This window comes from Stegostoma tigrinum, chromosome 16 (genome assembly GCF_030684315.1).
Source record: "Stegostoma tigrinum isolate sSteTig4 chromosome 16, sSteTig4.hap1, whole genome shotgun sequence".
Taxonomy (NCBI): domain Eukaryota; kingdom Metazoa; phylum Chordata; class Chondrichthyes; order Orectolobiformes; family Stegostomatidae; genus Stegostoma; species Stegostoma tigrinum.
The window spans coordinates 11,666,426-11,681,658 of record NC_081369.1 but is presented as its reverse complement, the minus strand read 5'-3'; the positions used below and the strand labels follow the sequence as shown (position 1 = coordinate 11,681,658).

General features: G+C 40.4%; 1 protein-coding gene across 5 annotated transcripts in view; it reads left to right on the top strand.

The window, feature by feature from the left end:
- The window catches only part of wdr59 (WD repeat domain 59), a 78,728-nt gene that overhangs the window by 61,583 nt on the left and 1,912 nt on the right, over window positions 1-15,233 (top strand). For 2 of the 5 annotated variants that reach the window (XM_048546432.2, XM_048546434.2), the window contains 5 exons: window positions 2,819-2,957; window positions 3,743-3,815; window positions 4,906-5,029; window positions 5,577-5,719; window positions 5,931-10,772. In XM_048546432.2, the coding sequence (XP_048402389.1) occupies window positions 2,819-2,957; window positions 3,743-3,815; window positions 4,906-5,029; window positions 5,577-5,719; window positions 5,931-6,166 (715 nt within the window). In that variant the 3' untranslated portion in view covers window positions 6,167-10,772. Of the gene's footprint in view, window positions 1-2,818; window positions 2,958-3,742; window positions 3,816-4,905; window positions 5,030-5,560; window positions 5,720-5,930; window positions 10,773-14,825; window positions 14,886-15,233 lie in introns of those variants that run through there. The other 3 variants (XR_007249087.1, XR_009446771.1, XM_048546433.1) reach the window with 3 other exon arrangements.

Here is a 15,233-nt window from a genome sequence, read left to right as displayed (position 1 = left end):
TTGTAGAAAAGGACAATAATGGGCCTGAAATCCAAGTTCCAAACTGTGTGGAAAGACGACTTTGACTAAATCTTATCTGAAAGCTTATTAGAGTGGATTAGAAGAAGATTGTTTGTGGTAAATCTCTGTCAGAACATGGAATGCATTCAAGAAGAAAATAGGGAGGGTACAGGGCCATATGTTCCAATAAAGATAAAGAATGGGATGAATAAATCCAGTGAATCCTGGATGTCAAGAAATATGCTGGATTGGATAAAGAGAAAAATAGAGGCTTGTGGCTGATTGTGAGGGCTAAAAACAGCAGAAACCTAGAGGAGGATAGGATGTGCAAGAAGGAACTTAATAAGTACATTTGGAGAAAGAAAAGATGGTATGAAAAGATAATGGCAGATAAGAAAATTCCCAATTTATTTCTTTAACATGTTAAGAGTAAAAAGATAACTCGGGAAAGAGTAGATCCATTAAGGGTCATGTGCAGCATTCGAGCCTTATCAGGAAATCCAGATAAGACTTCTGCAAAGCCATCAGAGATGCCAAGAGGCAGTACCAGACCAAGTTAGAGGCCCAGACCTACCAAACAGACTCCTGGCACCTATGGCAAGGCCTAAAAGACATTATAGGATACAAATTGAAGCAGCACAAGTTAGTTTGCAAAAAGACATCCCTCCCTGACATGCTTGATGCTTTCTATGCTCAGTTTGAGCAGAATGCCAGTGGCTTGGTCATGTTTGCTCCGACAGCCCTGGACACACCTGTTCCCTCCATCACTGCTTCAGACATCAACTCGGTCTTCCTGGGAGTCAGCCCAAGAAAAGTAATGGGCCTGGGCGGTGCACCCTGCCAAGCACTCCGATCCTGTGCAGACCAACTGATAGAGATATTCCATCGACATTTCAATCTCTTCCTCTATGAACTGAAGTCCCCACCTGTTACTAGAAGACCACCATCATCATAAGAAAATGCATTCAAGATGTCTTGATAACTACTGCCGCATGGCTCTGACCTCAATAATCATGGTCGTGGCCCATATCAACTCCGAGCCCATCTCAATCCCCTGCAATTTGCCTACTGATATAACAAGTCGCCAGAGGATGCCATATCCCTGCACTAATCCCTGGTATATCTGGACATTAAAGATGCCTACATCAGACTACGGCTTTGCCTTCAACATCTTTACCCCTCCAGACTGATCTCAAAACTCCCTGACCTTGGTCTTGGCTCCGCCCTCTGCAACTGGATCCTTAGCTTTCTGACCCACAGGCCACATTCAGTGAATAAAGGTAACTGCACCTCCTCCACACTAGCACTCCACGTTGCAGCCCCCAAGGATGCGTCCTCAGCCCCCTACTGTAATTCCTTTACACCTATGGCTGGGTGGCCAAATTCAGAGAGACCACCATCTATAAGTTCGCTGACAACACCACCGTAGTGAGATGGATATCTAGCAATGAAGAGTCAGACTACAGAAAGGAGATAGAGGGCTTGGTGATGTGATACAATGAAAACAATCTGTCTCTCAACTTTGGCAAAACTAGTAAACTGATCATTGACTTCAGAAAGAAAGGAGGATAACACGTCCCTATCAACATCAAAAGAACTGAGGTTGGAGGGTGAAGAGCAGCAAGTTTCTCAGAGTGACGAAAACCGACAACCTGTCCTGGACTTCCCATGTAGAGTCAAGAAAGCACAACAATGTCTCCTCTTCCTCAGGCAACTCAGGAAATTTGGTGTGTCTTAAGGCCCCTCACCATTGAAAGCACAATGTCTAGGTGTATAATGGCCTGGTATGGCAGCAGCTCTGCCTGGGAACTATAAGAAACTACAGAAGGTTGTATGGACAGTCCAGACCATCATGGAAGCCAACCTTCCATCCATGGACTCCATTTACATGACTTCCTGCTGCGAAAGGCTATCAACAACATCAAAGACTCATCCCACCCTGGTAATCTTCTATGACTTGTTCCGTCAAGCAGAAGATGCAGAAGCCTGAACACTTGCACGAGCAGGTTCAGGAACAGCTTCTTCCCAACTGACAAATGGACACTCTAGCCTCAAATAATGCTAATTTTGCTAATGTTGATCATGCCTAACGCACACCCTGTGCAATGTAACATGTATGCATCGTCGTTTTTTTTTTTGATCTGTACATCCTTTGCTTACAATGATCTGCCTGTACCATTTGTAAACAAACAAGTTTTTCATTGTATTTCAGTGACAAAAAAAACTGATAATTTGTCATAGGTAGGGTTCTAAATGAAAATTTGTATTGGTGTTCACTAGTGAGAGAGATGATGTGGGTTTAGAAGTCAGGGAGTCGGACTATGATATAATTAAAGAAATGAGCATAGAGAGGAGGCTCTGAGTGGGCTGGTTAAAAGTAAATAAATCACTAGTCCCAGGAGAAATGTGTCCCAGATTTTTGAGTTGTGCACAGAGCCAGAGCAGGAATATAGTATAATGTAGAGGCTTGGTCATAACCTTTTAGAATGGCAGATGAGGCTACTGATGTTCTTTATTTCCTACATTCTTGTACTACAAACTCTGTCAAGCCATCATGCTTCAACATTGTAAGGTGTTGCTATATATTTTATAGATTTCAGTGGCGGGGCAAGTTAGATGGGCAACTGCTCATGTTCAATGCATTTACATCTTTGTGATTTTCTCCTGCTAATCTGGAAAGTGTGCGGCCTGGATTGTTTCTTGTAGTTATATTTAACATTATTCAAAACTGTTAATGAATGGGCAAGGCTCAGTTCCATCTCCTGCACTGCTTAATTGATCCATTTTTAATTATATGTGTGATTTTTGTTTTCTACAGCCTGACTCATTACAGCACAATACATGATGTTCAGACTCTTGCCATGCTATGCAGCGTGTTTGAGGCCCAGTCCAGGCCTCAGGACTATGGCAGCATTGGACAGCAGGTCCACCAACGCACATCTCCTTTTCTGCACTCTGTAAGTGTGTGTTTCCTGTCAGTTTGTCTGGATTATGTGCCACATCCTGCTCCTACCTTTAATTCAGTTGTCATTTGGTACTTCTGAAGCCAGTGCTTGCTGATAGTCATGGTAGCTTGAGTTAGCATAGCCCCAATAAAAGTCTCATGCCAATTGAATGGACTATGAAGAGAATAAGAAGCCGGTGCGTAATTGCCTTAAAGTGTTGATGATGCTGTGCTTGTGTTGTGCCTTTCCTGGGTCAGACCTTTAATCCCAGAGCTTGCTTAAAAAATGAGGTAATGGAAATGAATACATTAGACAACACAAATGCTTCCAGTCCATCAAACACGTCAGGACTCGACAGTTGCCCTAGATCCAGGATCCCCAAAAGTATCCTTAAAGAGAGGTGCTTAAACTTTCCCATTGAACAATTGAGTGTTCACCACTCATCATTTCTTGGACGCATTGGTTCACATGATCACATGTGAATAAGTTTTTGTTTATTTTGAGGCAGGGATGAAATTAATTCTGTCCACGATAGAGTAAATATTAAATCCATCCTAAGGCAATAAAACGTCAAATTTTCATTTGAGTAGAAGCAGGGTTGAATTGTCAAATTTTTTGTGGCAGGGAAGGAGGTAATTTTCTGTTTGAGAGGCAGATGTACTTTGTTAAATATTATTTGGACATTGTCTTTGGCCTGAGTTAAAATTCTGATCAGATATCTAAATGTGTGCTCCATTAGCAGCAGTGTTTTTATATCCCTCTGCTGAACAGTATTTAACATTTTTCTGTTCCCTCAGTCAGGCTATGCCTCTTCAGGATCCTACTCAAGCACATCTGAAACTACCGTCTGGTCTGCTGGATGGAACATAGGTAAAGCAATTGTGGAAAAATGGGGTAGTATGAGCAGATGGTTTGCAGTAAAAGTATTCTGACTTCTGGCAGTAGTTAGAATGGGTGGAACAGGTTACGCCAGGAGACTATCAAGACCACTGTCAGCATCAGGTTTCTGCAAATGGAGAACAGAAAAATAAATTAAGATATACCTCTCCTATAGTACCTCAGCGTAATTTCCAGAAGACCGTGTTTTATCATACAGTTTATCAAATTGTAATCTCCATCCACAACTTTCTGCTGTAGACGACAGTACATTGGAATGATTTCTGCCATGTCCAGTCGATTCAGCAGTACATAGCATAATAAGTGTAACACTCTACTGTATCCTACAGCACAGCACAATGTAAAACCCATACCATCCTTTGTGTGGATGCCACCTTTATTTAAAAATATTACCTGGTTATTGGGAAGTGTGGGCTATTGTGACCAGCTAGTGGGATGGCACAAGTGACTTATTTTCACATCACTGGAGCGATATTACTGTTACTGTGGTATTTTAGAAATCTTCACCATATGAAAATTAGATGATAAAAAGTCTTTAAATTTTAGCCTATTATGGTACCTTGTTCCTGACTTGCAGGTATTGCCATTCGTGATGACTAAAAACGAGTTAGCATCTCATTACTGGCACAATTGGTTGGTCAAAGAAATCTTCTGAAGTTAGCAAAGAGGTTGGAGTTGATGGGGACTGAATTCTGGAGTGTTAGAACGTTGTATTCAGTTGATGTTAATTGCATGATTTGCTTTCATCTGAATGTATAGGTCTTGTTTTAAAGCCTGCAACCATGACCAGCCCAGTTTTAATCATGACTACTGAGCCTAGCATCCTTAGGAATGATCACATTCTTAAGCTTGATCTTACACTGTTGGTTCTATTTCTTTACCAACTAATTCATTGTGTTCTATTGGAATCAAGCATCACCATGAAAGTTTACCGCAGAATTCTGTTTGTCTGTATACCATTGCAGAACTAGTAATCATGTTGTGGGATTTCAAGTCTCACTCAGTGAGTTATTGCTGTACTGGTCTCAGATAATGTATAATTAATATACTAACACTTTTTCAGCGGGCAGGGAACCAGAACATCTTAATTCTTGGTGTTACGAATCACCAGATGACTATCGGTATGGAAATCACCTTTATGCTGATCCTAAAGAACGTGAGAAGGAGCAACATGAAAAGAATAAAAAGTGAGTGAGCATTCTTTACTTGTTTCCATACAATATTTAAAAATACTTGGGAAATTTCTGGCAATGGAAAATGATTAGCACAATGTGTGTCACCTTTCCAGTTCAATAACCTTGGTGATGAAGAGGGACAGTGATTCTGATGGAGGTCAAGGATTAGGTTGTGGGTAGCAATAATGTGCACTAACATGGAATAATGAGGAATGAAGGTTTGTGTTGTGATCCCCACATCTTGAAATACTTATCTGAACATCATCACTATGTACAAGAGTTGAGACCAGAAGTATCTACACAGAGAGAACACTTGTTCCTTGGCTGTAGTATGTTTGTGCAGCCGTTGTTATTTTCAGCAACCCTGGGCCAAGACTGTAGATCTTCTCAAATAACATGACAGGTACATAATATAGAAAGATTCAATCAGAATAAAACAGAGAAACTGAGAAACTGTAACCAAAGTACTTCACAGGATAGAAGGTTGGCCTCTCTTATTTCTCTATTGTATGCATATATTTTGAATTTGTGATTTAACTTCAGATTCCTCAACCACCAGGCTACTTGATCCAGCCAATGTGCAGCAATATGATGACTTTAAGAAGTGTTATGGGGAGATCCTTTATCGCTGGGGCCTGCGAGAGAAGCGAGCAGAGGTGTTGAAGTTTGTTTCCTGCCCTCCAGACCCTCACAAGGGGATTGGTAAGTTTAGAAACCTTCCTTTTATGCTACGTATGACTCCAACCACCAGAGTCTTCCCATTGCCTCTAATTTTGCGTGGTGATGCCACAATTGATTAAATGTAGCATTGATGTCAAAGTTGTTCACTTGCATCTCCCATTTCCTTAGTTGCTTGGCAGTTGGTGTAATTCTCGATTTAAGTCCATTTACGTTTGTCTGCTTTCTCCTTCAGAATTTGGTGTGTACTGCTGTCACTGCCGTAGTGAAGTACGAGGAACGCAGTGTGCTATTTGCAAAGGATTCACCTTCCAGTGTGCTATCTGCCATGTTGCTGTTCGCGGATCTGCCAACTTCTGTCTTACCTGTGGGCATGGTGGCCACACGAGTCACATGATGGAGTGGTTTAGGACTCAGGAAGTGTGTCCCACAGGCTGTGGCTGCCATTGCCTGCTAGAGAGCACATTTTAAAAGCAGACTGCTCCTGCTTGTGATAAGATGCCTTGAATAGTGTTCCAGGATATTCTGTCTGTCTGCTCTTAACTGAAATTGTGACTGCCTGTTGATCAGAGATGTGAAAACTTTAATCAAAGAATGAACCTTAAGACTGGAATTATATTATTTTGAGGCACCAAGATAAATCTTCAGACTTTCACAATATCTGGACTCTGCTTCAAGGAGTGGAGGGAGCATGATTTGCACATATTCTCTAATACAGCAGCAATGGATTTTCAAGTTGAAATGCAAGACTTATTCTAAGAGCATATTTTAAAATAGACTGACGTGGGAATTTGTTTACTTGTTAACAGTTATCACTGTCCAGCTGATGATGGCCATCGCTGTCCAGCTGTTGATGGTGAACCTACATACTTGTCCTGTATGAGCGAATATACTTCAGAGTTGAAGTGACGACAATCCATAAAGCCGTGATTGGTAAGTCAGGCCTTTTTTAGTGGAAGTATTATGCTCCCTCAGTGGTTTGTGCAGGTATTTTTCATTTCACAGTTTGCTGCTAATTTGTTTCCACACTGCAAGTGCAGTATTTGCCTTGACTTGCTCAAATTGAAGAGTCAGTAATTTAATTCTAAAAGGTACGGGTGCATTCTTGATTTACTGCCACCTTCACTCTTGGAAGTGGAATTAAATGTCACCTTAGCCTAACTGCTCTATATACTTGATCAAAGTACCAGACTCAAAATGTATGTGACCGTTCTAGAATGCTAGTACAATAGTAGGTTGTCTCTGAAACCTGCAGCTGAGGCTCATTACTGGATAAATACATAAAGGTTAATTGTGTTTCTGACTGTAGTACTTAACCTGGGACTGCTTGGCAATGATGCTTTGCTTGAAATGGAAAATACTCTATTTCTTATTCCTAAAGTCCTACATCTTGAGCACAAAATAACAAAGTTGATTGGGCAGTTCTTTAATGGATTGACCACATCAAATGCTATGCCATCTTTCATCATCTTTAAATTATTTAAATGGTTCCTTCAGCTAAATTGGCCGGTTCTGTCGGAGACTAAGGAATTGCCCAGCAACTGATTGGATGATGGGATTGAAAAGTGTGAGCATGAGTACTAATCATAGTATTGACACATAATTTGCCCTTTGCTACCCTGGGACAGGGCTTTCTTGATTTTGGAGGACATGAAGTACTCTGTAAATTCTACTGCTTTAAACAGTGGCTTAAAATGTGTTAGCCACTGTTAAGGATACAGGACTCTAATTCAAGCATTTCATCTGCATTAACAGCCATTTCTTGAGGCTCTTTCTGGGAGAAACCATTTTATGTTTATTTTCAAATCCATTTAGTGAAAGTCACTGCACATTTCATCTGAAAAATTTGATCCTCTCAGAAGCATTTGAGCCTATTTTCAGGAAGATGGAGCGGCAGGTTTCCAGTTATTTTTTACTTTGCTGCAGCTAAACTCCAATGATTGATATTGGCTGTAAATGACTGGCAAATTCTTTAATATCTTTATTTGAGGAACTACCTCACTGGCTGGCTGCACAGTGGCCAATTTTAAAAGATAATAAACTCATGGATCATACAATCCCACAACGCCTTGAAACATCACCTCAAACTGGAACTATTATTTGTGCCACTTTAATATTTCAGCCATTTGCACACATTGATTTTTTTTTGTTTTATATAGATCAGTTTTCCTAACACTTCCCACGTTCCTACTAGTTCGGTACTTTATAGTTAGGTCACGTAAGGTCCAATATGATTTATATTGTATGATTAATACCTGATTTTGTATCTATTGAAATTAGCAGATTGCTGTAATGCTTGATGTAATCACTTTGTTTCTACAGTATGGGAAATTAAATGGAGAAATAGATAAGCACCGAAATTGTGTGTTTCCAGAGGTGGCACATGTGGAGGCAGGAAGGCAACTTGATGAGATGAGATGGTGTTGTATCTGAAACCTGCTGCTTTCTCATTTCCATTGGGATGGGAAGGTCTATCATCATCTTAAAGCCCTTAAATGCCTGATTGAGGGACTGGATGTAAAACAGAGAATTTTCCAAACAGATCCAACCCTTTCCCATGTTACTGAAGCTCTTGACCACTCTCACTGTGACCCTCAATTCCGTAACAACCCCTACAAGTCACTTCTATTCTAGATCCTGAATGTCCAACCATCAACAGTTACACCACCCTCTGTGGTGGATGGTGTGGTGCTGCCAAATGTGACAGCTGCCTGCCTCTAACTGGTAAGCATCTCTCATCAGGTGGGACTTTGAAGCCGCGCTTTGATGCCAAGGGTAGCTTTGCCAATGGTCTCACTGTTGCTCCATTGACGTTAGGTAGCAGAGCAGATCTCAAGCTGGCTAATGGGAACCTTGCACCTCAACAAGGTTTGATCTAGGTCTCTGAAAATCTGCACCATCTCTGAAATTCCCACACATGCCTTTGATCTTCCATTGTCCATGACAACTCTACTCTCCCACAGTAAACTTTGTGGCACTGATGCTCTTACTGACCCTGCCTTCTCAACTGTGAAATCTGAGCATTTAATGTCCCTGAAATGCTCCTCCCAGTGTGGTTGAGCAGTGATCTCTGAATCTCCCAGTGCTCCATGCCTCTTGCATTGTTGCCTCCGAGTCTCATTTATTTTACCCAAGCCTCCACATCTGGTTTCCTTAGAGCCTGTTTTTCTCCTGGTACCTGCTGATCTGCAAATTATATGAAACTTTAATTCTTTTGTGTACATTATTTATGGAAGAAAGAGCTAAACTTTACCTGACTGTAAATACTTATAAGTCTGGTAAAATTCATGGCATAGAGAGAAAAGATCAGTCGAGGAAGTAATACTTGCATATTTGAGATGTTACTTTCCCATAGTTCATGAGTTGCCAATTTGTTAAATTTGAAACTAAAAGCTGAATTGAATTTGTGCTAAATCTATTCATTAATTAAGGAAGAATCCACTGTATAGGAAGAGAAAATAGCAATAAGGCCATTTCATTAATGTCAGGAATAACAGTATACTTTTCCAGGAAATCTGAAACTGAAGGAAATATTAGTTTGTAAGGTCTTAGGGAAAATTTGTAGCTCAGGATGTGGATGCAGTTGTTTGTTAGCTCACTGAGCCCGTTCTGTGATGTGTGGACATTTGGTTACCCTTCAAGTGCAACCTCTAATCAAAGTGTTGGTGTTCTGCTTCCTTCTGAATTTATATGATCCTCTGGTGGGATGGCCTTGTCGCTTCTGGCTCTGTTGTTTTACCAGCAGTCTGTATACAGGTTCTATTTGTATGTGTTTGTTAATGGAGTCCTGTGTTCAGAACCAGGCTTCCAGAAATTCTCTTGCATGTCTGGTGTTCACTTGTCCCAGTATGGTCACTTTGTCCCAGTCGAATCGATGGCCCTCATTTTCTGTGTGCATTGAGACAAGTGAATATTGGTCATGTCTTTTTTACTGCCAGCAAGTGTTCACATATCCTGGTCATCAGCTTCCCCCGCTGTTTGTCCAATGTAATGTTTATTACTCGCGCTGCATGGTATTCACTATATCGCGTTGGTCTTTGTTGGTATGGGGTCTTTAGTCTTTGATAACATTTGGCGTAGTGTTGCTGTAGGTTTGTGTGCACTCATGATCTTACGCAGTCTTAGGGATCTTGTAATCATTCCTGATACATTTTTGATGTGGGGTAGCGTTGCTTGTGTCTTCTGGTGTACCCTGTCCTCTGAATGTTGTTTGTTTTGTAGGCACCTGTGGACGAAACTTCTTGGGTATCTGTTGTCAGTGAAAACTTTGTACAGGTGTCCATCTTCCAGTCTCCAGAGTTCTGGAGTGTTGCACTGTGATGTCTTGATGCAGCCCTGTTTGTGTATAGTGGTGTGGTTGCTATTTAAGTTAAGGGTTTGGTCCATGTGTTTGGCCTTGCTGTATACTCGGGTCCGCAATTCACTGTTAGTCTCTCTCTAGTATTATGTCTAAGAATGGGAGCTGTTTGTTCTTTCTTCCTTTCGTGAAATTTATGTTTGCGAAGATGTGGTTGACAAATTGGTGGGTTTCTTCTACTTTTGTGCACTTAATTATTACAAATGTGTCGTCCACGTATCTTATCCACATTTTTGGTTGGAATAAAGGAAGGACTGCGTGTTCCAATCTCTGCATCACTGCTTTTGTAATGAGACCTGGGATGGGTGATCCCATCGGTGTGCTGTTGATCTGTTTGTATATCTTTCCATTGAATGTGAAGTGTGTTGTGAGGCATAAATCCAGCAGTTTCAGTAAGCTGTGTTTGCTAATGTTGGAGTTCAAGACTGGTGCTCTTGGTCCGTCCCGTAGTATGGCTAGTGTCTCTCTGGCTAACAGTATGTCAGTGGATGTAAATAGCGCTGTAACATCGAAGAGATCATGATTTTGTCCCCGTTAATTTTTGTGCCCTTGAGTTGTGTGAGAAACTCCTGGGCCGAATGGATTGAGTGTGGGGATCCGCCAGTCGGGTGCTGGCGTCTCTGTTGTAATTCCCTCACTAGCTTGTTTTTCTCAAATGCACAAAAGTAGAAGAAACCCAGCAACCTGTCAACAACATGTTTGCAAACATAAATTTCAGTAGAGAGGAAGGAAACAACAAACAGCTCCCATTCTTAGGTATCATGGCAAAGAGGCTGACTAACGGCAGAGTCTGGACCTGAGTATAGAGGAAGGCCACACACACAGACCAAATCCTTAACTTCAACAGCAGCCACCCCACTACACACAAACAGAGCTAAATCAAGACACTATTTAAATGAGCTGCATCACACTATAATACCTCAGAACCCCAGAGAATGGAAGAGGAACATGTCTACAAAGTTTTCAACAATGGATACCCAAGAAGTTTTGCCTGCAGATGCCAACAAAACAAACGACAGAGGATGGGTACAACCGAAGACACTTGCAATGCTACCCTATATCAAAAATGACTACCAGAATCCTAAGACCATGTAAGATCATGATGCACATAAACGTACAATAACACCACACCAAATGTTATCAAGGACGAAGGACCCCATACCAACAGTAAACAAGACCAACGTGATATACAGAATACCATGCAGTGAGCGCGATAAACATTACGTTGGTCAAATGGGGGGAAACTGACAACCAGGATACACAAACACCAGCTGGCAGTAAAAAGACATGACCAATATTCACTTGTTTCAATGCATACAGACAATGAGGGCCCTCAGTTTGACTTAGGACAAAGTGATCATGCTGGGACAAGCGAACACCAGACAGGCAAGGGAATTTCTGGAAGTCTGGTTCTCAACACTGGACTCTACTACCAAACAGATAGAAATAGATCCCATACACACATCGCTACTAAAACAACAGAACCCGAAGCAACAAGACATCCCACCAGAGGATCATATAAATCGGGAAGGAAGCAGAACCCCAATGCTTCGATTAGAGGTTGCACTGATGATGTTGCCTAGAAGGGTAACGAAACGTATGCATATTATAGAACAGCTGGCTCGGCGAGCTAATGAACAATTGCATATTAGTTTGTCCTCTCAAAGGTGACTTTTTATGTTGTCTATCGTTCTTCATTCTGTACCATTCCAAGGTATGTAGACTTTTTCTGTGCCTTGGATGGTTGAATAAGCAGCAGGCCTGCTCGTCATTGGTTAGGGAGTTAATTCCATTTTCTATTCCAAAGTTATTACAGTTGCCAGCTATGGTTATTCTTATTCCTGAAAATTTTATCACACAGCTGAGTGCCTCCAAATACTCTGGCTCCCACCTTCCTGCTCAGTAACCTGACATGCATTCTCTCACCGATTAGAACATTAGCAGATTCCTCCTTGTCTGATTTGAATGATTCTTGACTGTCAGACAGCCAGTTGTTCAACCGTCTTTATTATCATAAATTAATAAAGTGTTCCAGGTAATTTCAAAAAGTCATTTTTCTTACATGCCCCTATGACTTTTCTGGTTGGTGCTCACAGCAGTATCCTGGAAATTAATCTCGAATTTCTCTTGAGTCCAACATAATCCTGGAGGTTTGCCCACAAAAAAGCCATGCATTAAGATCATGTATCCTTTTGGTGTTTTTGTTTCGACTTGCATGTTCCTGAGGTGCCACTTCAGACTTGTGCTGTGTTGCATTCAGTATAATAGGATGCATATACAAGTTAATTAAGAATTTACATAATGAGTGGATCATTATCTTTTCATCACACACTTAAATGTTAACACAGCTCCATTTCAGCTGAAAATCTTGTATTTCCAAGCTGCCGAGTCCAAGAGCTTCAACGACATTTTTGTAACTAAGTTGTAAATTGTGTACAAAGAGGATGCTGTACATACTGTTCAAAGTAAATGTTTGTCTATGTAAAAGTCTGCAAAATTGTTTTGGTAACTGGCATTTGACAAACTGATAGTGTTGGTATTTTGAGTTCACTTCTCTCTCATCAATATCCATTGATACCCTTACCTGAAAATATCTAACAGTTGCAATCTTAAAAAATGCAGTTGATCCACAATCTACTCGGAACCAAAAAGATGCCTTTTGGAGGCAGTGTGTGTGGGCGAGGGGCCAAATGAGTAACTTGCATCTATCTTTACCAAAACAGAGGATGCCTTCAAAGTCATAGTAGGTAGTCAAAAAAAATCTGAAAAACATAGGAGCTGTCCGCTTCCAACTATCTACCACTTCGCCCTCCCATGTGAGGATTGAAGTTTTTTTTACGAACCCATGAAAACGAACAATTTGGCTTGGTCCAAATAAGCACTATAAATAAAAATATTAAGACTTTGCTGTCTGACAATAAAGAACTTGAACAATATGAACTAAAATATTGTAATAGAACTCTATTATGTCGAGTATTAATTAGTTGGGAGAAATCCTCATGCTTTAGATTATTGTTTTATGATTTCTTTTTCTCTATTGAGTTAAATTAAGAGGTAAGTTAAAGCATCGTAGCTCTGCTGTTTGTGTATTTTTTAAAGCTTTTTCATTAAATATTTACAAGCGTGTTGCTGTTTCTGGAGGGTTTGAGTTGTAGGGAGAGGCTGAATAGGCTGGGGCTTTTTTTTCCCTGGAGTGTCGGAGGTTGAGGGGTGACCTTATAGAGAGGATAGATAAGGTGAATAGCCATGATCTCTTTTTTCTAGGGTGGGGGAGTTCAGGACAAGGGAGTGAGTATAGGTTAAAGGTGAGAGCTGAAAGATTTAAAATGGACCTGAGGGATAATTTCTTCATGCAGTGTGTGTGCATATATGGAACAAATTGCTATAAGAAGTGGTGGAGGCAGTTACAACATTTAAAAAGCAGCTGGTGGATAAATCAGTAGCAAGGGTTTAGAGGATATGGGCCAAATGCTGACAAATGGGACAAATTGGGGATGTCTTTTCGGCAATGAGTTGGACCGAAGGGTCTGTTTCTGTGCAGCATGACTCTGTAATTCTTGTTTTCCTTTGTCGGTTTTCCCATTCCCAGCTCCATGTGTGGCTTGAACCAAAGTTCAATTCGCCTGTCTTTGTTCCATAAACTCTTGATACCCTTTCCTGACAAAACTGTCATTTTTAGGTGGTAAGGGTTGTGGTTGACTCCGTTGATTTGGAGGCCGTAGTTTGGAAATCACCCTCTTTTTCCTAAATTTGTTATATTTATCATGATACATCTTATTTTTTCCTAGTCTGTTACATTGTCAAAGAAATCTACCTAATGTATATCTAATTAATGTTAGATTTTTTTTCTAATAGGAAACCTGTTGCACAAATTGGACATTCACTTAAAAAAATTGTTTCCAATTTTTGTGATTTTCTCTACTTTGAAATACAGGCCAAACAGCCTGTGGTTATTCTGAAAATGACATCTTTGTCATAATCTACAGTATATAATCATTCAGAATTCTAAAAGGAGCAATTATATCCCTGTAAACCATTTTTCCAGTGAAAATGTACTGAATCCTAACTGAGTGTCATCTACAAACTTGGCTATATAACCTTATTCCTTCATGCATCGATTAAACATATGGAAAGCTGAGGCCTTGCCGCAGATCTCTTGTCACATCCTTCTGGAATAGCCTCTTTAATCCTTATTCTGCTACCCACAGGCTCTTTGTTAATGATTTGATGCCTATTATCCCATATGGCATTCCATCCTACTTGTTGAACATGCAATTTAAGGAAAAGATTATATACTTATAGAAACCTGTATCTGTTATGACTGTGCCTTTTTAAATTGCTTACAATTTTTGTCCCATTTCAATATGTGTTAGCTGATAATGTTTCCAATATGGTCATAAATGCCTCATTTTCGTAATTCAGACAGATATCAGTTGAACACTAGTATCGGGATAAATATACCTATCTCATTATTAATTAATAATAATATTATCCCCTTCTTGTTTCCTTTTTAAGAAGTATAAACAAGAATATCAATACTTTCCTGTCACACACAGCCAAGTTTTCTTTACATCCACAAGTCCCTTTATTCAGATTTGTATTTTTTCCCCCTTGCTTTGTTTTTGTGAAGATAGAAAACATGAAATCACTTTAACCCTGACCCTTCTGCATTTCCTGTTACATTTTGCCTTCAATTCTCCCCCTCCCTTTTCACTATCCATAACATTTTTTTCCTCTGCCCTTCAACTTTGACTTTTTGCTCCTTTACTCTAGTTAAGCTTATGCAGGGGGGGTGGTGAAGTGAGCATGACTGCCCTTGACAGAAAGGCAGCATTTGACTCAATGCAGTATCAAGGAACCAAAGTGAAATTGAAATCAGTAGGAGTTGGGTGGAAAACTCTTTTTCTTGGCATACTTTGCAAAGAGGAAGACAGTTGTGATTGTTGGAGGCCAATCACCTCAGCCCCAGGACATGATGGGTATTCTTTAGGCTAATGTCTTAGGCCCACTATCTTCGTTGCTTAATCAACGAATGACCTTCCTTTCAATATAAGGTTGGAAGTAGGGCTGTTTGCAGATTGAAAAATGCTTGATATCATTTCACAGCTTCTGAGAAACTGAAACGGTTTGTGCCCATATGCAGCGATATGTAGATGTTGCGGTCCTTGAAGAACGAGGACA